This window comes from Phalacrocorax carbo, chromosome 4 (assembly GCF_963921805.1).
Source record: "Phalacrocorax carbo chromosome 4, bPhaCar2.1, whole genome shotgun sequence".
NCBI lineage: Eukaryota > Metazoa > Chordata > Aves > Suliformes > Phalacrocoracidae > Phalacrocorax > Phalacrocorax carbo.
Genome location: NC_087516.1, coordinates 17,987,386 through 18,011,245, shown reverse-complemented (window position 1 = coordinate 18,011,245; position 23,860 = coordinate 17,987,386). Strand labels below are relative to the sequence as shown.

Below are 23,860 nucleotides of genomic sequence, written 5' to 3'. Positions count from 1 at the left end.
GGCTGCGCGTGCCCGCCGCCGCGCGCTGGGGGCGGGGCCGGGGCCGGGGCCGGGCGGCCCTTAGCCGGGCGCGCGCGCGGAGAGCGCGGCGTCGCCATCTTCCCGTGGGGTGGGAGCGGCGGTTTCGATGCCCGCTGGGCGCCGGCCCCGCCGCCGCTGAGGAGGGATTCCCGGAATGGCTGTCGGCGCGAAGGGGTTGCGACGGCCTGGCACGCCCGGGTACTGCGTCCAGCCGCTCTCCCGAAGTCCTGCCCGGACGTGATCATGTAGAAAGATGAGCGTAGCGGCATTTTGTAAACGGGAGCGATTGGGGTGGCAAACCAAGAAAGCTCAGCCTGCGTCTAAAAGTAATCAGAGCCCTTTGGAGAATCATCCAATAAAACAAAAAAATTCTACAGCGAGATACATTGGCCTATTTTAAAGTTACCTTTTGTTTAAAGACTTAGGTAATAAAGGGTATCAAGTTCACTAGGTAACCGGTTAAGTAGCAGCTAACTTAGTTCCCTGGGTGAACTATCTAAGCTGAATCCAACCAGCGGGCTGTGTGTTTCTTACTGAAACATCCTTCCGTTTTGCATTAGCTGTAAGGAGGGGCTGAAAAGGTGGATGGTGCGGGTAACTGACTCGTTGGAATGCACACTCGTGTTTCGTCCAGACCGAATCTTTCACTGGTGGAAATTTCCCCAAAATTTTCAGTCATTTGTTGTGAACCTAATGTTTTCCCCAAAATCCTTACCTTGATAATAGTACTAAATTCTGTATCTCGTTAAAAACAGGAAAGATAACTGAGCTCAAACTCGAGAGGCATGTTACAGGTTACAGAACTTACTGTGAGACAGGGACAGATATTTAATGAGAAGCAAGGCAGGGGAGTGATTAGCTATGGGGAAACAATCTGAGCATGTATTAATTACAGGGTTCTGGACAGCATTCAAAAATGTTAACAGTAGTAGTTAACTGTAGACACTAGGAACTTAAGCTATTTGACATCTGTTTGGTTTTGGGCTCTAAAGAGTCTACCTCAAGCGATGATAGTTATCTAGTAAGAACAGATGACATACCATCAAATGACAGTAGGTAAAATAGGCAGGACCCATCCTGAGAAGGGTTATTTTTTGGCTAAGAAAAAAACACCTAACAAATAAAACAGATAAGCACTAGGGGTCAGTCTTGTTCCAGATCTGAATATTCTGAGTGTTGAAGTAACAGATTTTTATCAACAAAATAATGGAATTATTTTCTCTTTTCAATTGTGTCAAGGATTATGGGGTGTATATGAGCTGTATGTGGAGAATGGAGAGCAGCTGCAAGAAAAAATCTATAGATAAAAATAAATTTGTGACAGAGAGGGTTTTTTTCCCCAATGTGTTGCATTACCATACATTTGTGTATGTTTAAAACAGATACCTGATTTTAAAGGTATTTTGTATTAACTTTTAAAATGTATGGATCTGGCCTAATCCCCTTCTGCTCCTAGGGAGCTGGAAATGGATTCTATATGTTACTATTCAATAGTAACATAGAATCACATATATTAACTTTTTCCTAAAAGTTTTTATTCTATGTTGGAGAAATAGTCACTCTACAAAAACATTATAATCAACCACAAATCCTCAATGAGTTGGGTGGTTTTTTTGGAAGGTTATATTTCTAGGGAAATACAATGTGTAACCATCTTTCTATTTAACATTTTTACTGGAAAATTAATTGGCTTTTTTCCGCTATAGGAAAAGACAACTATCAAAACAGGAAAAGGGGATGTGGAGAAAACGATGGAAACAGGAAGAGAAGAACAGGTAAAACTCTGTGATTCTTGTGGCTTTAAAAACCGAGGACTTTTATTTTAAGTGAAACTAATAATGCAAACTTAAATATTTTTGATTCACATAAGTTTGGTAGCCCATTTGTGCCTACCTGCATCTCAGATCCACAGATGAGGATTTTCCCTGGTGAATACCTTGTAGTCCCTTATGACGGATTTCAACCAGGATGTAAGATTTATTACTTCTAGTCTGCTTTAAATATTTCTGCTAGGCTCTGTGTTTCTAGATAAGAGTAGAAGTCAGGCTTCTGTTATGACAAATTGATGTCCAACCCAGTTAGACATACTGACTTTCAAGGTGGATATGCTACAGGAATCTAGATTCCCAATATCATAATTGGTATTTCATGTGTAGGTATGTAACATGCTGAAGTAGGATCACAAATGTTGACCATTTAGACTCTCCTCTGCATAAAGTGTAACAGTCTCCCTGTGATACCAGGTGGTTTTGTGTTGTTTAACTAACACAGGTGTTTGCTGTCCGAGTTTTCACAGGTTAGGTTTCAGGGCCTTGACTGCATTAATAAACCTTAATGGCCCCTGACCAGCCTCACCTGGGCCTTCCAGCCACACGTTTTACCCATGGGCCCAGGAACCCCATTTCAGCTCAGCCTTCAGCCCTTTGTTGAGCTGACTTTTAGGGCTCAGTGAGGGCTAGCTGCTTCCTGAAGGATGGATACAGTGACTGATGGGGGGGACAAGGGCCTCACCAGCAGTACAGGCCCAGAGTTTGTGGCCAGTGGATTCTACCTGAAAAGGAAAGGAGTGGTGAAACTCAGAACCTTGGATGGTGCTCCAGGCTCTGGAGGGAAGTGTGCTCTAATAATTCAAGATTTCTTCCTTGTCCTTTGAAATAATGACCTTATCTGCTATGCTATGCTCTACTTCTGGTTGTTTCTACTTCTGACCCACTGTTCTAGATCCTTTCTCTTTCCTTTGTCAGTCCTGTTGTGTGAGCAAATGCACAGTGCCACAGGGTAAGCCAAACTTGTTGCATGCCAGTTACTCTGTGGTAATTTAAGATGTCAGTACTGGGTAAAGAACATGTTAAAAAAAACGATAGTTGTGGCGATCCTATTTAGTACGTGTCCCAGGGCTTTTTTAACTGCTGCATCTGATTCTGGTTCCCATCTTAAAAATATAAGCACAGTAATGTTTCATCCATAATTGGGACATCAATATGCAGTAGTGATCAGAGGTTCTATTCACTACATTCCTCCAAAATTTGTGTGTATGTATGTCAGCTATAAGACTGTATATATGTTTTTGGATGGTTACTGTTTTCAGTCAATGATGAAATCATTTAGCACTTCTGGTGGTTTTTGAATAGGACTCTTAAATCCTGTTTGCTTTATGAGGTGGGAAGAAATGAAAATAATAAAGTTGCTATATATAATATATATGTAAAATTATACATAATATATGTAATAACCCAAGATGTACCAGTGGCAGAGCTACTTCATACTCCTTTTTCTTGCATTCAATCCCCCAAAAAAGCTTTATTGGAAGTAGGACAGTGAATTAGGTGAGCAGGATAGCTACTTTTACGAGTCTTCTGACTTTTTATCCTTGGTTTGTTGTTTTTTTTTTTATTGTTTTCCTGTTAGATGGAAAAAAACAGTCTCTGAATTCTGTATTCTTGGGTCAAAAAGCTACTCTGGGACCAAAATGAATTTAAATGGAGATCAGCAATGAGGATAGTGATTTATGGATTAAATCAGAATCTCACTTAGGGCTATATCCTCATTTGTTGAGACACTAACTTGAGAAGTTTGAAATCTGTTTTATTGATACAGCTTTGTCATTTGAAACATAATATGACAGTTAATGACTAATTCTATTCTTCTGTTTTCAAATGCAAGCTTTATTGGACTGCAAAGCAGCAGAAGAGTGTAATCTGGGGGATCAGTTTAACTTCACCATCCTGTATTAAAGAAGATAAATAAATCCCACTGACTTCAGTAGTACTGGTATTCAGACAAATAGAGGAAGAATTGGGCTCTGTTTATTGTGTTTTGGGGAAGCTGTTTGTAATACATTAAACAAAGGAGCAAACCTAGGTATTATACACTTGCAGCAGAAGGGTCTTCATTACATCTTGAAATTTGTGGTGTGCGAATCTTTTAATAGTAGCTAGTCTTATGTTGTGCACTGTCAGTAAGTTTGCAGATGACACCAAATTGGGTGGGAGTGTTGATCTGCTTGAGGGTAGGAAGGCTCTGCAGAGGGACCTGGACAGGCTGGACTGATGGGTCAAGGCCAATTGTATGAGGTTGAACAAGGCCAAGTGCCAGGTCCTGCACTTGGGTCACAACAATCCCATACAAAGCTACAGGCTTGGGGAAGAGTGGCTGGAGAGCTGCCCGGCAGAAAAGGACCCAGGGGTGTTGGTTGACAACCAGCTGACCATGAGCCAGCAGTGTGCCTAGGTGGCCAAGAAGGCCAACCACATCCTGGCTTGTATCAGGAATAGTGTGGCAAGCAGGAGTAGGGAAGTGATTGTGCCCCTGTACTCGGCACTGGCAAGGCAACACCTCGAATACCATGCCCCTCACTACAAGAAGGCTATTGAGGTGCTGGAGTGTGTCCAAGGAAGGAGCAGCAAAGTGGCGAAGGGTTTGGAGAGCAAGTCGTATGAGGAGAGGTTGAGAGAAGTGAGGTTGTTTAGCCCAGAGAAGAGGAGGGTGAAGGGAGACGTTATCACTCTCTACAACTACCTGAAAGGAGTTGTAGTGAGGTGGGTGTTGGTCTCTTCTCCCAAGTTACTAGTGATAGGACAAGAGGAAACGGCCTCAAGTTGCATCGGGGAGGTTTAGATTGGATATTAGGAAAAACTTCTCAACTGAAAGAGTGGTCAGGCATTGGAACAGGCTGCCCAGAGAGGTGGTGGCGTCACTGTTCCTGGAGGTGTTCAAAAGACATGTAGACGTGGCACCTTGGGACATGGTTTAGGAGACATGGTGGTGTTGGGTTGGCAGTTGGACTTGATCTTAGAGGTCTTTTCCAACCTTAATGATTCTATGGTTTCTATGACACAAAGATTTTTTAAGTGTAGGTATAAATAATGTTGGATTGATGGACTTAGATTTCAGTTGACGTAGTGAGATAAACTGGGTGAGTTCAATTCATGCGGGTCACACCTTACTTAAATTATACTGATGTTTAAATCACACAGGGTGTTAATAACTTTATCTATTATGAAAGCCTACCTGAAATTTCTTTCGGCCATTTGAAGCTAACTTGCTTGGCAGCAAGGATTTTGTAATAACTGTATCCACAATTGTACCTCTTCCCATTTGACAATGCTGATGATGTTGACTTAGAGGCACCTTTAAAGATTTACTGACATTGATCATCTTTCAGAGAATGTTTCTGACATCTGAGTCACTGTTATGAAGTAAATATGTGACAAGAAAGAGTGCTTTTATGTTAACCTAGCAATGACAAATTGCTTTGGTACCATAGAAAAAGGGTAAGAAGTCAAAAGTTACTTACTTTGCATGCAGATTTTGCTCCAAGTTGTTTCTTTTTGACAGACGGAGAAAGGCATTATAACACTGTAGATGGAGGAAAGTAATTTGATTTTTTTGGTTCTCACACACGTGCCTCTAAAAAAAGAAAGGATTTGATTCCAAGTCAAAGTTCATCAGAAGCCCTAATTATTTCTTCATTAACTGAGAAAAGTAAATATTCCTTCAATGTTATATTATTAAAAAACCAGACCTGAACATTAAATTTTGGAAGGATGTGATGAACAGAACATGTAATTTTTGTTGTGTAAATAATGGCTGAATCCACCATCAAAGTGAAAGAACATGCTCTCATATGATAATAGTTTGTGCGATGATTTTCCAAATTCAAAGGTTGAGAAGACTAAAGTTTGTAGAACAAAGGTCTCTAAACTCTATTACGCATACTACAGTTGGCTGAGTTAGAAGGACTGCAAAGAGGTATTACAAAGATTTCAGAAGCATCTGAAGCAGGAGGTACCACAAATGGAAGAATTGTCTTTTACTCGTATATGACTTGGCTTTTATAATAAAAAGGTAAATTAGTTAATGCATCTGTGCAGTGAAGCTATAAACCTGTGTACAGTTACTCATAGGCTTATAGTAGTGCCATGACCACCTTCTCTCATAATTTACTTAAAACTAATGCAGCAATAATAATTCAAGCAGAAGTGTGTGTGTGTTTTCTGTTTCAACTTTTATTTTGTATTTTAAATTATCTTTACCATACACTGCCCCAAGTTCAAGATCATCTGTAATCTACTTGTGTTCCATGTGGTTCTCACAAAACCCACATTTGTGTAGTACACACTTAAGGATGTCGCAAAGCATAATTTGCTTTGTAGTTTTTTCTATAGGTGAACCCTAGATCAATTAGAAGAAAACAATATGTCAAATTCTCATTGAAAAGCTCTGGCATTATCTGCTGAAATTCTGTTATTGAAATCAAGTGGGCTTTTTGAGTGGTGGAACTAATGGACTTGAGTCACCTATAAATTTATGTTCGGTGGTTGTGTTTTCTGGCGCATGAGGTCTGATTGAAGCATTGACTGACAAGCCTTGTCTGGACTCAGAATATTTTAGCCGTGACAAATTCTGTTTTGCTAACACGCAGTCTTGTACCAAAGCCTCAAGTTTCTCCCTCTAACCCCCCAAAATACAATAACAGCCTGCTTGAAAATATCTCGGTGGTTTTTTCCTTTCCCAGAGTACCTGGAGATCGCTGCTCCTCTGCTCTGTCTTTGCCAGCTTAAGTGGCCAGCCGTGCATTTGGGTCCAGTGAACTCTGATGTTCAGTAGAAAAAACATGAATGTTACTATCTGTTTAGTCGAACGATAACATGAGTAATTTATTATAAGTACTTTTAAAACCTTTCACATTTTTATTAATTTGCTTTCTATTTTCACTGTTTTATTCTTTTTCGGAGGAAACAAAGTGCTAGAAAATTGCTCCAGCCCTTTGTGTTCTCTTGATTGTCCTAACAAGCATGTCAAATTTTACATATAATTAAGTTCTGACACTTTTTTCTCAGTGATGACAATGTAGAGAAGATGTTATAACCATATTATCTGAGTTAAACTTAAGTGTGAGTACGTGTCTTATCAGACACCAGACAATTGACAAACAAAGGCATGCCCTTATGCCCTAGTCATAGAAAAAGTTTCAGTCAGAGGCAGCAGCATCTTGGACACTAATGCCAGTGGATGAAGAAACTCTGCTTAGTCATTCCTGCATACAAGGCTGTTTCTTACCTTTTCTTATTAATGTTCCGTCTAGACTAAACTTCCCTGCTTAGCATCTCCAAGCAGCTGTGACCATCTTTGTATTCCTTCCTGGCCTTTCCCTTCTACACTGTGTTTCTCAGTAGGTCTTAATTTCTTCTCACTCCTGGAGTGAAGATTCGTTCTGCCTCTGGAGATTTAGAGTTCCTCCTTTTCTCCCAGCAATTCAAGGGTTTGGTTTCTCTGTCCCGAGGTCTTCTCTTCTTAAATCTGCTCAATCCTCTTCCCCACTGCCTGCAGGCATTCTTCTGTCCTGATCTTTTTCCTCTTGGAGTGTTTATCCATAACAGTGCTTTATCTCTTTTTGCCCTCACTGAGGATTTTCCCTTTTTCCTTTTGCCCTTCCCTTAGCTAACACCGGATAATCCTCCTTCCCAATTCTGATAGTCCTGAGGAAGCTCTGTTTCAAACCCACCACTAGTAAAGTGGAAGCTGCTTGCCCGAGGAGGATGGCAAGTGCTGCCAGGAGGTGAGATGGGAAAGCCGCCTTACCTGCCTGGAACGGGGGAGAGGCAAGCCTCGCGTCCCCGCTGGCGGGCTGCAAGCCAGCGTGAGCTGAGGTGGGGCTCTCGGCCTGCCCCATGGGCTCTGTACAGCCACACATCAAAGGGGTGTTGAGCACCTCTCAGCTTCTTACTTGTTCCTTCTCCCTTTTCCTCTTCTCCACCCTACTTCACCTTCTCCTCCTTCCCCTTTCTCGTCTGGACTTTTTTAAACATGTCCATTAACCGTTTTCTTCTTGCATAACACTTTACTGAACTATTCTTCTTTAAAAACCCCATTCTCTTAATAGCTTGCCTCTTTTGTGCCCTTTTGTTCTGCTTTTTCTGTCCTTTTATTTATTTTTTACATGTAGAAGCGTGGTCTCTTTGAAGAGAGGGAACGGATTGCAGATAAAAAAAACCCCTGACAATATTGCAGGTCATTTTCTTCTGGCAGTTTTCCAATGCTTTTAGTGTAACTGGGGGAACTGACCAGTCTCTGTGGATACGGGAGGCGGACGGGATCCTGGACACTGCTGCCGGGCTCAGCTGTGCTCAAGCGTGCTGAGCAGCAAAAACTGAACAAGGTTTTCGTGAAATATTTATTGGTGCATCCGGACATAGAGGGGATTACCAGAATAACAGAGCGTATGAAAGGTGCCAACACCGTCCTCTGATGCCCCCTGCAACCCTGTGGCAGCCCAAGACGGTAACATGATTTAATCTGCAGACGATCTCTAGAAGATATCCCCAGCCACGTCTGTGCTGCTGTCTGTACGGCTGGCTCAGCCTCTCCTGGGGGGGGGGGGAATTCGTAGCATCCAGCCGCTGGCATCTTCTCCTGGCGGAAGCTCAACCATTGGAAGGGGAGGGAAAAAAAAAATCCTGATGAGGATGTTCGCACATGCTGTTCTCTGCCTCCTCGCCCGTGTGTTCTGCTGAAGGATCGGGACATCTGCACCGAAAGGAGCGCGGCGGAGCTTGCCCTGGCTGGGGCTGAAGTTCCTCCAGCGCCGCGGGGGTTTGAGTGCCTGCAGCGCGCCGGGGGCGGCCCGCGGCCCTACCCGCGGCGTCCACGGGCAGGCTCGGTTAAAACATTTCAAGCCTAATGGCCTCTGGCATAAACAAGATTCATCAACCCGGGACTTGCAACGGATCTAAAGCCGCTCGCAGCAGCTTGGCGGAGGAATGCCATCAGGACATGCACATGAAAATGTGCAAGAAGATTGCACAGCTCACGAAGGTAAGTCTCGCTGTCGCAGCGTTCCCGGGGAGGTGAGGCTGCCCTGTCCGGGGGCGGCGGGGCTGGCTCGGAGCTGCCGCCTCTGGCGGCCCCAGTCTGAGGGGAGGGGGGGGAAGCCGGCCCTCTCTTCTGCGGCTGAGAGCGTCGGAGCGCACAAACTTCGTTTCGAGCGGTTCCCCCGCGGGTGCGACAGAGCAGCCTTAGCGGGGTGCCTTTGGCTGACGGGCGACGTCTCGCGCTTAACCGCTCTAATTATCGCGCAACAATAGCGAGAAGAGCTCAAGCTCTGCGAAGGCATCGGGTTTGTCTGCGTGCTGCTCGGAGGCAGGGCTGGTACCCGCTTTTTTTCCTGAATTACGAACCCGGCAATTCATTTGCGTTTCATAGGTTCTCGAGTAATCTCGTTGCAAAGCTGCAGCCGAACTGTGCTACTGAAGTACAATATCACTTGTTGTCTTGTACTTAATTGTTCCTGCTGTGCATAGGTAGAGGTACTTTAAATGACATTCGTGAAAGACAGGAGTTGGAAAAGAGGCAGGTATAAATTACGTAATATATTTCGTAAAACTTTTAGTCAATATCGAGCCACACTACAAAATATTTTGAACGTTTTCCACACCATGTTAAGAAATAAGAGAAAATCTGCAGGAGGTGGCAGTTATCTTCTAAGCTATTTTTATGCTGCGTCTTTGTCAGAAAAAAAATATTTCCTACCTTTGGTTACTAATCCAGCTTTTACATGTTCTGTAACCTCACTGCAACTGGTAAAGACATTTTAGCAATGAAAAACCACTGACTAAAAATACAGGTCAAACAACAGGAAATCATTAAGATGTTGAAGTTAGAATGGCTTATTAGTTACAGTGCCATGATTCTCATCTAACGGTGACCATGTCTGATAATGTATATCATGTATGGATACATACACAAGTGCTGCCTGTACTTAGACGTATAGTTGCTATATTTATTGTACTATACCAATATTTACTTTACTGGTGCTTTGATTGTGTATTTGTATAATAGTATTTGTACACAATCTGATCCTTACTTTTTGCCCATGAATATGTCTGTTACTCTCTCAGGTACATTTTCATTCTATAGTAGTTGAAAGCTACCCAGATAGACATCAATTTTCTTTAGTATTTGGAACACAGATGTGTTTGGGCAATGAAGTCTGTAAATAATTCTTAGAAGCACTTTGTTGATAACACTCCTGATTCCTCAACCACAGTGAAATGTACATGAAAGATTACTGTAAATTAGATTAAGATGTCCTGAATTGTTCCCATGTTTTCTCTTTGGTACTCGCTTGCTATCTTTAATCAATCTTGCACACTAAGTAAAATTTTTCCATAAGTATCACTAATTAAAAAACCACAACAGTATTACCTTTTCTAATGGAGAAGCAATAGCTGGGTCTCTATTAATAGATAGCTTATAACTCACGGTAACAAGAGTTGAGGAATCACCAGCTCCCTCTTTCTGGGTGATCCTTTTCTCAACAGCAGACTTGGAGCATATTGATGAGATCTGTGCAAAGAAACATGTGTTCAGAATTTTCAACTTTCAAGCTAAACTGATTTTCTGTACAGATTTCTCTGCCTTCCTTTATAGATAACATGATTCTTTTTAAAATCTCTCTAATATCAACTAAATTTTAAGGGGAAAAAAATCTCATTCCTTTATGAAAACTCCGATCTTTCTTTATAAAGTTTGTCTCTGGGTTGAGGAAGAAAGTTCTGCTATTTAAGCAGCAAAAGGGGGGAAAAATCACCCCATTGCAAAGGATTGTGGCAAAATTTTATTGTAGTTTGGTTTTTTTCAGATGCTTTTGCTGAATTTCTGTTGTTAAAATATGGGTGGGCTCATTACTTTTAATCGAAGTTCCCCTCTGGATACTTTTCAGTCATCCAAAATAAAGGTAACTTGTACCTGAAGCTCAAAAAAGTACTTCTGAAAAGTAAATCATTCTGGTCTCGAATGTGGCCTTTAAGAACCAATTTTGTTGGCAATAACACTACACTTGCAGAGAGCTCATGGCAGAACTGGAATTTTAATCATAAGCTTTCCCTTCTAAATTCTGGGTAGAGTAATGCTGTACCAACAACGAGCATCTGAGAAGCAAAATCTGAGACCAGATTAGCTGAAAAATGGTTATATGGAAAATTTGTTATAATAATTTTTAGCCTAGGAACTCCGAGAGCTCCCTTTCGAATCACTGTTCTCTTGGCTATATTACAATTGGGATAATTGTAATACACTCCCTCCAAACTTTAGATTGCCTGTAAGTGCGTTCCTTTCCTGTTTCTAACCTGGTAAGCAATACTGCTTGCTCTCTGTTGTTACATACAGCTGCAGCTTCCCGTCCCAGTAATGTTAGATTTTCATTGATGGGGAGATAATGATCTAATTACTCATCCACTCTGCATTGTACCAGGAGAAATTAATATAAAATGTTTAGATTAGGTGTAGGATAGAGTTTGACTTACATTCAGTTTCTTTGTTACATAGTCAGTAGTGGCATCGTCCTACTCTTGAAGGTAAAGGAAGGGTGTGCAAAGGTGAGGTGATGGAGTTTCCCTCATTGCACGAAGTGCTGGTTACATTGTAAGACGTGGGTTCATACAGGGAATCCATGTAGGTAAGCAGGACACTGATCCTGAAAGCTGTTCCAGTTTTACTGCCCCACTATTTCTGGTTTTGGAGAGGTAGAACATAGTAAGTTTTTATACCTTCAGTCGTTCATTTCTCTGTTCTGCACCTTTTTGGCTGTAGCAGCAAAACTACAATCTTTTAGAAGCGTTTGCTTTGGGCAGGAAGCTACTGCTTTTTGTAGTCCATTTATCAGTATTTTTAGATGCCTGGCCCTTCTCACAAAGATTGACTCTTTCTACTGATAGCATGTAGAACACACATTGTTTTTCCACGTTGAGTTATCACAGTGAGCAAAACCAACGAGCATATTTGTAAGCTCAGTCAGGCTGCCTGTTCTGCTCTGTCCCCTTCTTTCCACAAAAGTAAGGCGGCCTTTGCATTTCAAGGCAGAAGTGGACACAGATCCCTGTTTACCATTAGATATCTGTCTTCCCACATTTGAAGTACACTAATGAAAATATGGCAGGGTTTTGCTATTAATGGTACAGTTTAGGTTTTACTTTTAAAGCCGCAGCTCACAGTGCTAAATGAATATGTGGACAACCACAGGATTTTTTGGAGAAAAAAATAAAAGGTTATATTAAAAAGTGCAAACTGAAATTTTTTGTTCTCATGGATGCAAGTAAAAAGTTTAAAAGCCCTGGTAAGATTGGTGAATTTGGAGGAGAACTGCCTAGGCCTTTTGAATTTTGACCTTAAAATCAGATAATGTTGCAGCTATTTCCAGATGAGCTATGCTTTGATTTATGAACTTACAGAAATTAAACCAGAAGCATTCTCCTTGCAAACGGGAATGTCCATCTGTAGTTGTCATTCACATATACGAATCATGCATTTAGTTGGTATGTGCCTTTCTGCAATAGTAGTGCGTTCAAATTAATAGGGACTTGAAGTTAGTGTATCCTTACGGTTACAGTAGAATGTGTAACTTTGTACCAGTAATTAAGTTTAGACTTGTCCATCAGACATGGGACCCTTGGCATGCTGTTTTGTGCTTGCCAATTCTTTGTATTTCTGATCTGTTTAGCAATAACATGGAATTTAAAATGCATGGTGACTTTTATAAGATGCCTTGGGTATCACTCCTTGCTCCCTCTACATAGGGATTTCTAACATCCATTGGCTATAACAGGATTTTCATGTGCTAATCGGTTCTTGGGACAGTCCTTTTTACTTGACATAGGATGAGAAATGCGGGTGAACTCTTGAAGAGCGCTGAGGAGAGTGGATCAGCTTTCATTGAAAAGGCAGTTCAGGCAGGGCTGGCAAGAACTAGATACGCTACAGATATCCGTGTTACTCAGGCCTCTTTTCACACCTCTGCCAGTGGAGATCAAACCAAACCTGCTGGTCTGGACTGCAGTTCTGGAACCAAGCCTAATACAAATAACTAGGGTGATGACATTACCTGGTGATTAGAGAACCACAAAACAGTTGTCTTTCCTTCTTAGAGACAAATTCTTGGATACAAATGGAGGAATGTTTTTAATGAGAGTAGATAGTTACTCTCAAACTCATTTTCCTTAGGGGTTCATCTGACTTTATATTGGGAATTTGGGAGCCTTCTTGTAAGAAGCACTTTTTAAATTGCAGTATTTTGGGTCAAGTAGATTGTTAGTCAAAAAATCAAGCAGTCTGCAAGAATTTTGTGTATGTATGTTGGATACTGTCAGTCTTAACAGAAAGAGAGTGCTGTTGCACGGAAAAGTTAATTGCTGGTAAAATGCAATTAAGAACCCTTTTTTACTTCAGGGGAAAGAAATGTCAAAGGGGAGCAAGTGTGTACCTCTTCTAGAAACAGCAGCATAGGCAGATGTTCCTTAATGACTCTATGTGGAGCAGCTGAAAATCTTACACACACTGGCTGCTTATCAGCACCAGTCACTGGGAGGTTTATTGCCCCTCAGCTCAGTCAGCAGGGTAGAAAATATGAACATTATTTAATAAGCTTCAGTGGAAAATCAGCCAGAGAAGCAAAACCAACTTTTGTTAGTTATTTGAGGAAGGATGTCTGACTTTTGCACAGAAGTATATGAGATATAGGCTCATATTTAGTTCTATTAGCTTTGTTCAATGGGTAGAAATTTACAGAAGAATTAGCAAGTGGCCTGGTATGAGTGTGAGGGCATAGACTGTTTACACCACTCCAGTGTTTTGCAGCCTGGCTGTATATTAGATCTTTTAACCTTTCCTGTTTTATTTGCCATTTTAAAAAATAGCTGATAGGTTTAAGAATGAAATATGATTAAATTCTAATGGCTTACTCTGGAAGTGCCTATCAGCCGAGCAACTGTAATGGAGCACTCCTGTTGTCTACTCATGTTTCTAGTTGAAATACGTTGCCTTCTTCACATAGTTTAAGCTAAGTTTATTGACCTTATTTACTGTGATGTGTTAACACTGATCAGTAACCAATGTTCACAGTGGCTCAGCTGATGTGCAGTTAGTTGTTATGCTCCCAGAGCTCTCCTGTGTGCTTGAGGCTTTTTGATCTCAGCTCTCTAGAGAGGTATTCAGTATTCTACAGAAGTGAAGCAAAATGCAACAGCATAAAAACTAGGATCATGGTTTCAGAGCAACAATATTTTTCCTTTGGGCAAAGCATATAAAAACTGGTTTCCATATAGGCAAAGAGAAGGAATCTTTTTATAAAGCTGCTTGCATTATATACTAACAAAGTCAGCTATCAATATCCCCATGTACTTGATGTGATGATATATTTGTTGCCATGATTTTTATATACAATTTTCTATCAAGATTTCAAAGCTAGCATTATTTTTGCCTGCCAGCTGACAAAAATGTGCAGACTAAGATTTCTTATCTTGTCATCACTAAGTTTTCCTTACAGAAGTAAAAGGGAACTCCTGGTTCATACAATCCATATGCAGTGTCATATAATTGTGTTGATCGTTGAAAGCGCTGTTAAAGCCACTATTTCTATTAGGAAGTAACCCAGAATCTTATTATTTAGATGGCTAGAAATGGTCATTGAAATTAATTCAAGGTATAAGAGTGATATCTAGGTATTGAAATTATCTTCTTACCATACAGATTTGTCACTGACTATGCCAATTTTGCAGAAAATCTGACAGCCTTAGTAATCGACAACTCAAAGCTACTTTATAATGGAAACTATATACTAAATTCAAGTCACTTTTTCAAGAAACCCTAGTTAATGTTTATATTAAAAATATTGTGTGTTTCATTGTTATGCGCATTAAGGCAATAGGTAATGAAATATCTAGTGATCCCTTAATTGCACAAAAGAAAATTGCAAGGTTATGCTTTTTTCATGTTCTATCTTTTCTTCATGGGTAATGTGTAAAAGTACCCTTTTCTGTGACATTATAGCCATACCTCTCTCCTAACATGTTCTTTAACCAGTATGTAGATGCCAGTATTTTACAATTGAGAAAATTATACTCAAGGTTAGAAGTCAATGCCAACTCAGCTTAAGAAATTCTCACTTAAATATTCTAAAGCTATGTATTTAGGCTTTTGAGCACTTCATCATTGTGTATGGTATATGAAATATTTTTTCCTATAAAGTATCCTGTTATTTTTTCCCTGAAGTCACATCTTCTTTAGGTAAAAGAGTATTATGTCTTATTAAACAGCTATTAACAGTGAGGTAGAACTACCTGGGTTGCCACCTCTACAGTCAGATCTTAAACACATTAGCTGTCTCCCAGTAACAATTCACTTTTTTTTCCTGCCTGTGCACCACCAGACTGTATGTTCTGAAGTGCTGAATACACCTTAACTTGTGCTTTTAGTAGGAACAACTAGGCATGCAAGTTTTTCTTGTTTGTGCCTAAAGCCATCAGGAAGTGTGTGAATGTAGTTAGTACAGTACTAAGACTGAGTTAATTTATCCTGCCTCCCAGTGGGGCATGGTAGCTCAGGCTGGGCTGAGCTGGTTCAGACTTGGCATTTTACTTCATGTATATTCACTTGTCTTCCAAAGGGCTTGGAGGCAGCAGAACCCAAATAACCCTATTACTGAGGAAGTACTGCCATTTTTTCATAAGGAAACTACAAACTGACTGTTTTCAACTAGGGATTCTTTCCTTAAGTTAATGAACTCGGTGAAATTAATCTGAAATAGGACTGTACCTTTTTAATGTAGCTGTCATTCAGAACTTTGTATGATTTGACCTTTAGGCACTTAAACACAGTTTTAACTTAGGTTACTACCAGAGAAGTCTTCTGGTTTAATTGTGTTTGGAAGCTACAGCATTTGGTTGTGACTGTGCACTGACATTTAGAGGGTTACATAAGAGCTACCTTTGGATCTAAATATAAGATTACAGTTGAATATTTTGCTTTTTTCCTTCAGGAGGAGACAACTACTAAAATTTGATAACAGGGCTGTTAAGAACTATAGCTGGTACTTTTAAATGTTTTCACAATGTTTAAATGCTTTTACTAAGACGCTGATATACCTTAGTATTTCATAAAAATAATGCATTGTCTCAAAACTACAGGACATTGCAATGTAACTACAGTGCATTGCCGCTACGCTCCTGGCAATGCACCTTACAGTCCTTGTACCCTGATTTTTGAGATGAGGGGTGTGTATTGCAGAACAGTACAGGTTCCTGCCCTCTTGTGCACCCAGACAGCCAGCCTGAGGTCAGGGAGTAGAGTCAGGTCTGGGTAGTGACAAGTGCCTCTTGGTCATCCAGTGCAATCACTGTTCATGGTATAAACAAGATGCTGTCAGGGACTTGTGGGGCTTAACACTTTAAATGTTAATGCTTAAAAATTAAAAAGTGAAGCATTATTAAAAATTAGTCTAAACATTTATATTTGGACTAGGCCCTTATCATAGAATCATAGACTGCTTTGAGTTGGAAGGGACCTTTCGAGGTCACCTAGTCCAAGTCCCCTGCAATAAGCAGGGACATCTTAAACTAGATCAGGTTGCTCAGAGACCTGCTCTCTCTATATTCAGACCAATTTAAATTTCCCAGGCTGTTTCCACTTTTTTCTGATGATAAATGGTTGTCCAATTTTCTTGGTTTTGTGATCGTTGATACAGTCTCAGGCGGTGTCCAGCATATGCTTAATATGCATACACTTAACAAGAATGTCTTCCTGAAATGGGAATGTCAGTAATGGCTGTGTTCAGTCTACCTCTAATAGCTGAAAATTACATGGCTACATGAGTAATAGATTAGTATCATGATGTGTATTAATAGGTAGCCCTTTAACTCCATAACAATGTGTAGATTCTGGCTGCTACAATACTACTTTGAACAGGAGGAGAGAAACTGGAGAAAAAAAATCTTTTAAAAAACACAGTATGTTGAGGTCCATCTGAGCCAGTAGCTTGCCTCTGATGGTGCTGAGAATGTTACAGGAATATGGCATGTCTCCTGTGCAGTTGTGTGAAGTATTCTCCCTGCCTCCAGTAATTTGTGCAAGTTTTCCAGAGACCCAAGGTACCTTAGCACTTAATAGCCCTGACTGGATTTTTCTTCAATAAATTTGTCCAATCACTTCTTGAATCATTGTGACCTTTTAGTGTTACAGACTCCTGTGACAGGGCGTCTGTACTTAGCTGAATATAACATGATAACCTGTCTTCTGTTTATCTTAACCTGCCACCTCTTAGCTGTTTTGTAGTTCATATATAGAAAAAGATGATGAACGATCACTTGGTATTTATCTTCTCCATTATACTTTTGACTGTAGGGATGGCATGGATGAGCCCCAGTTTGAGATTTGGATACTTTAATTCACTGTTCTTCATGCGTATTGTATGTCCAAGCAGCCAATGTAATCAGCAGAGCCTAGAGAGTAATGTAGTAGGCCAACCATTAGGGACTGAACTCAGTTTCATGAACTATCTAAAACTAATGTCATTTGAGATCTGAGGTTAATCTGCCTGGTTCTGGGAAAACATAATTATCCTGCAAAGCCTGTGGCATATTTGTCAATTCCTGTGTGGATGTTTCAGGTGTCTATGGCATCTTAAATGGCACCAGATGTGTGAGACCAAGCAAATGAGTTGGGACCTCAGTGTCTGCCTCAGCGAGCTGAATCGCTCTCGGGTCTCTCTGTTTTGCTGACTGGATCTCTGTTGATGGACTATATAGCGAGTTTACACAAATGGCACACCAGTGAACACTTAAATCCCAATATTTTAATCTCTCGCAAAGTTATCTCATGTTCCCATCTTAGCTGTGTCTCTTGGACTTGGAGAGTTATACTTTATTTTGTTACTTCTTGCATAGAAGCTTTTATCCTGATTGGTTATTATTGTTGCTTTTTAGTATACCTTTTTTCAGTTCAATTAGACTCTGCTTAAGGGGGAGGGGGAACCATAGCTGCATGCTGTATACAGTGCTCTGGGTGAATCATAGACTTATGGTTGTGATATAGAGAGGTTTTTTCATTTGTTCTGCATTTGTTGCTTAGGTGTCCTGTATCTAGCTGTCTGACTGCTGTCTTCATTGTGTATTTTATAGCTCCAAGATTTCTTCCTTGAGCAATTTCAGATTCTGTCAGTGTGTATGGAAAATTTAGATTTGCTCGTTTAAAGTACATTATATCACACTTATCTACACTGATCTTTGTCTTTTTAACCCTGTGTTTGTGAGGCTCTTCTGCAACTCCTGTAGTCAACTATCATTTTTGATGTTATTTTACTTTTCAAAATTTTAATAGATGTATTCAGTAGGACAGCTGCTAGTATAGTGCTCTAGAGACTCTATTCGTGATCTCTAGTCTGAAAATGAACTATTGTCTGTGAGTAGAGACTATATTTAGTCATAACTTTAGTCATATATTTAGTCATAAAATAAAGAGTATGAACTGCTTATTAATAGGATGAGAAAACCACAAGGGGACTGAAATTTCTGTAGCCCATAAAATACCATGCTTTTCTTTTTTAAAAGTGTGTACATAAAAAAACTAGGAAGAAAAAAGCAAAAACTCTTTTGTTAACAGAGTGGCAGCAGAGGGTCTGTGAAACTTTCGTATGTATTCTCCCTGTTGAATTTGCTTAGAGCAGCAAAGAAGTTAAATTTTGGTGCCTGCAGTAGTATAAACTGGTATTATTAATTCATGGATACCTGAGGGGTTTGGTGATTTCTTATTTAGCAAAGTATGTAGAACATACAAAGAAATCTTTTTGAACTGTAAAAATTCCTCTATCAGAATTTTACCTGCAAACTACAGGGGAGTAAGGATTTGATCCAATCTGCATGCTTTAGTCTGGAATAGGAAGAAACAGGCCTCATTTTATCTGTGCTTATCACAGATCTACACTTCAGGCAAAACCTGCAATAAACATTGTGTTTTAAATAAATTATAATATTTGTCTCCACAAAAAGATATATTGGGTTGGGAAAATCTGTTTCACCCTGGGCTGTAATTAAATCAACGATCTACAGTTTATATTTGCAAGATTTCCAAATTCTACTGTATTTAAAGTAAGGAAATACTTTGGAAAACAGGAATCAAGTGAGAATTCACTTGAGAAGTTACAGCTAAATTATCAGTGAATTACATGGAAATAAGGCCTTTTTATTCCTTCTGTTGTCAAGAATTTGGTGTCTTCTGCACTAAAATTCACCTCATCTACAATGACCTTAGAATGGACAGAGAGAAGGTATAGATATAAATGTGGCTTGTGTCAAATAAATCTTGTATTTCTTGCATGTTATCTAACTGAAACAGCTTCATAAGATGGCTTTGAACTCATCCAAGACTGTAAAACCAAAGATTTACGGGGATATTTAAGATCTTAAGGAGTTATGCAAGAATTCCACCAAGACAGAGATTACAAAAGGTGAACAGAAAGGACTCTGAAATCAAACAATTTGGCCTTTCCTCATCTAGTTCTGTGGCTTTTAATAGACAGAAATTTTACCTGATTTTACTTTTAATGAAAAATAATGTGGTCCTCGCTGACAGAATTTGAGTACAGTTTAACCTGATAAAAATGCTCAGGATGAATTTGATTCACCTCAGGGAGAACAAAGAAATAGAGATATTTCATGTAAATATCATGCTAAGCAGTATTATTAATTCTAGTTTTTAATTGTATACAAAATCTACAAAAGTGGTTTTGATATTTAAGTTTTGCAAAATTATTTCAAAGTTATGTAGAAAAGGGTTTTGGCAGATAAGTTACCACAGGAATCAGTAGCTGTAAACAAAAGGTTTATAACATCATATTGTAGGGAGGCAGATGCTGCAAGGATCTGGGTTAGAGCTTGCAGTATTTCACGTATTAATTAATAATCTGGAAGTAAAAATAAACATGTTAAAATTAAGAGATGATACTAATTCAAAGGGAATCATAAACACCTAAACAAGATGGAAATAAAAAAGGAATATAGATGGAAGACAAAATAAACTGCATTCCATTTGGAAAAAGGTTTATTTTTCCAAAATCCTACCTCAAAGCAGATGTGCATGTTATGTGTATGCCCAATATCTGTTTTGGTGTGTAAAGTGTTGGTAAAACAACGTGAAGCAGGTACATAGAAATGAAGACAGTATGAAGTGTCATGGTTTCAGCTGCGATAGAGTTAATATTCTTCACTCTAGCTGGTATAGTGCTGTGCTTTGAAATTAGCATGGAAAAAACCTGTTGAGATAACACACAGATGTTTAGGCTGTTGCTGGGCAGCGCTGATACTAGTCAAGGACACGTCTAGCTTCCCATGCTCTGCTGGGTGCACAAGAAGCCGGGAGGGGAGGGGGCACAGCTAAGAGAGTGGATTCAAACTGACCAAAGGGATATTCCATATCATGTAACGTCATGCCCAGTATGCTACCTGGGAGGGGCTGGCCGGGGGAGGGAGGGAGCAATCGCGGCTCGGGGACGGGCAGCGTCGGTCGGCGGGTGGTGAGCGGTTGTATCGTTCGTGTTTCTGCGTTTTTGTTCCCTGTTTTCCCTTTCCTCCCTTTTCCCTTTTATTATATTAACCTTACTGTCATTATTATCATAATCATTTATCATCATCATTCTATTGTAGTTATTAAACTGTGCTTATCTCAACCCACAAGTTCTTTTGCTCGTCCGATTCTCTTCCCCATCCCACAGGGGTGGGGGGGGGGGTGAGCGAGCGGCTGCGTGGTGTTCAGTTGCCAGCTGAGGCTGAACCACGACAGACATTAGTGCAGGATGGAGAGAAATCCCAAAAAACAGAGAAACGGGAATATGAATCTGTGTCAGCTTCTGAGAATTAAAACTTGTCTCCTCCCTCTCTATGGGACTCTGTCTATGCTCTATAGAAGAAGGAAGAGCTGGGAAGTTGGGTATGCAGAAGAAACAATAACAAAACAACCAGTCAAACACCTGAAGCAATTCACTGCTATTACCTGATTTAGGCACCTGTATTGGAAAAGGAGATGTTGTCCTTTGGAGGCACCTGTCTGTTGACTAACCTAGATTAGGTGTGTAATGATGAAATGAATTATGTTAGGTGAGAAGAATCCCATCTCTTGTATGCAAGAAACGTCCTTCTGAGAATGAAATGCATAGGGTTTTTTTCATTGTTTCCATGCAGTAATTGCTAGTGGTCTCCTCTGACCTCCTTCTGTGGTAGCTGTGCTTCAGAACAACCAGTTTCTCTCAAAATTTCTATGTCAGAACTGAAGGAATCTTTAATATTTCCATGACTGTCTAGAAAGACCTATTTCTCGACATGCTGGAGAGACACTGCTTACAACAAGAGTCGTAGCAGGTGGATTTGTGACCAGTGTAAAGAGAAGGGATTAAAGTTGGGTAGATTTTATAGAACAGTTGCAGAAGACATTTCGGTAATAAACTGCATGTGAGTTTCCCAGCTGAGGAGTTTCTGTCTAGAATTAACTTTTGCAATTCTACAGTGTATTTCTGCTTTGCTGAAATTGATGGAATGTGGTATTGGTGCCTTTTTAGCACCTGCTCTGCTTGTGGAAACATTCTTGCAATATAGTTTTACTTGCTAATACTTAAGTTGCCTGACAATGATTCTGCTTAAGTGATTAGAAACTATGAAATACAAATGAGGGACAGCTGGGTGTCTTTTTAGTAAAATTTAGGCCTGGGATAACTTTGTTTGATCACACTTGAGAGATCAAGTGCAATACATAGGCCACTAAAATAAGGTTTTCTGTGTTCTGTCTTGCAATGCACCAGGCAGAAAAATAAAAAATTAAAAAATGGGAATGAATAAATGTGTTTGTGGGATTTCCTTGTATAAAACTTACGCTAAAAAGGTGTTGTGGTTTAACCCCAGCCAGCAACCTATCCCCACACAGCCGCTCACTCACTCCCCCCAGGTGGGATGAGGAGAGAATGGGAAGAGTAAAAGTGAGAAAACTCATGGGTTGAGATAAAGACAGTTTAATAGGTAAAGAAAAAGCTGTGTGTGCAAGCAAAGCAAAACAAGGAATTCATTCACTGCTCCCCATGGGCAGGCAGGTGCTCAGCCATCCCCAGGAAAGCAGGGCTCCGTCACGCGTAACGGTTACTTGGGAAGACAAACGCCATCACTCTGAATGTCCCCCCCTTCCTCCTTCTTCCCCCAGCATTATGTGCTGATGTCCTATGGTATGGGATATCCCTTGGGTCAGTTGGGGTCAGCTGTTCCAGCTATGCCTCCTCCCAGCTCCTTGTGCACCCCCAGCCCACTCGCTGGTGGGGTGAGAAGCAGAAAAGGCCTTGGCTCTGTGTAAGCCCTGCTCAGCAGTAACAAAAACATCTCAGTATTATCAATACTGCTTCCAGCACAAATCCAAAAGATAGCTCCATACCAGCTACTGTGAAGAAAATTAACTCTATCCCAGCCAAAACCAGCACAAAGGGAAAAAAAAACAGAGAGAGAGGCAGAAAGAGGCAAAAAAAAAAAAACCCATACCAAACAAAAGATATTAGAAACCTGTAGACATTTTATGCTTGTAGTTTCTTGATACATTTTAGTGTCTCCGTGTATTTGGACTGACTGTAATACATGATACATGTAGGGAAAAGGGCAATATGTTCGGGTTTTAAGAATGTAAGATCAACTTTCCCTCTTCTACTGTGTATCTCTAGATAAGGAAAACCACAAATACTGGGGACACTGTGGGACACTGAGGAGGGTGAGGCATTGCACAGTGAGCTTCTGCCCAAGAAGCATCAGATCATCTAAATGCAAGTGGATTTCATACAGAGCTATTGGCTACATCTGTGCTGCTCCCCCCTCCCATCCTTCCAGACCTGAAAGGCTTTATTAACGTGGTTGAAGCAACAGATGAAAGGATTTAGATTGACCCTGCACTAGAAGAGAATATCCTGAAGCAAAAGTCTTTTTTAGTAGAGTAATTAGGATTGATTCTGGTGCAGGACACAAGTGATGCAGCTCTTCTGAAGTGTGAGGATATGTGGAAACCAGTTTGGTTTGTTGTGGCAAATGCAGGTGAGAGCTGGTGGAGTTTCCTTAGCTTGAGCTAAGGCTATGTCAAGTCAGTTGCATGTGTTTGCAGCATGATGCTGGGGCATCTGGTCTGACTTCGTAGAACTTGCATCCTTAAAGCTCATTAGTTTCTGGTTATAGTTTTCAGAGCTAAAAGCAGACATATTGATTTCAGCAAGAGGCTGGCACTGTGAGCTGTAGCTGGGTTCTCAGCTCTGACTTTGAGCTCATGAAGTCCATAGAACATAAATTGGCCCTGAACAATTTGCATCTCTGACTTGTTAATTTGTTATCCGTGCCCACTATGTATGGATAGATAGAAGTTTGAGGGTTGGGAAATTTTGGAAAAATATTTTTAATAACTTGCTGACAGTAAAAGGCTTGAAATAAGGTATTTTTATTGTTTTATAAGTGACAGTCAACAATGTTGGTCTGTGTTGATTCAAAGTAATTTTAAAGTACTGTCACGGTGAGTGGATAAATGAACTGTGAACTGTATATATTTCTTATAAAAAGAAATGTACTTTATAGCATTTTTCTAATGAATGGGATGGTAATATGCTATGTAATCTGAAAGCTCACAAAAGAAACTTTTGGTATTTCTCACCACAACTCCAGCTTTTGAAAGCAATGTTCTTTCAGCTGGAGCTGAGCTTTCATTTCAGAGGAAAATAAATTACTTTACCTTGTGTTTTGCAAGGTGCTTGAGGCACACGTGGAAGACTAAAAAATCATAAGGCAAATTAAAAAAAACCAAACACCTTAAATATATAAACAAAATTCCATGTGATTGTAAAGATATTTTTGTAATTTTAGGTTCTGAAACACTTCTGGATGTTTGGAGTGCAACTTTTTTAAGGCTGTACCCCACATAAATGGGTAATGTTATCAACTTTTGCTGCAACTATTTGGATACATGAAATTATTATTGGGCTTTCAGGAAGCCACAGAGGATGTAAGGAGAG

At 40.2% G+C, this 23,860-nt stretch overlaps 1 protein-coding gene across 5 annotated transcripts in view; it reads left to right on the top strand.

Moving 5' to 3' along the window:
- Positions 1-74: 74 nt before the first annotated feature.
- The window catches only part of FAM184B (family with sequence similarity 184 member B), a 55,739-nt gene continuing 31,953 nt past the window's right edge, over positions 75-23,860 (top strand). For 2 of the 5 annotated variants that reach the window (XM_064449202.1, XM_064449197.1), the window contains exons 1-2: positions 1,728-1,796; positions 8,035-8,838. In XM_064449202.1, coding sequence (XP_064305272.1) covers positions 8,704-8,838 — 135 coding nt within the window. In that variant the 5' untranslated portion in view covers positions 1,728-1,796; positions 8,035-8,703. Of the gene's footprint in view, positions 348-424; positions 447-1,727; positions 1,797-8,034; positions 8,839-23,860 lie in introns of those variants that run through there. The other 3 variants (XM_064449198.1, XM_064449200.1, XM_064449201.1) reach the window with 3 other exon arrangements.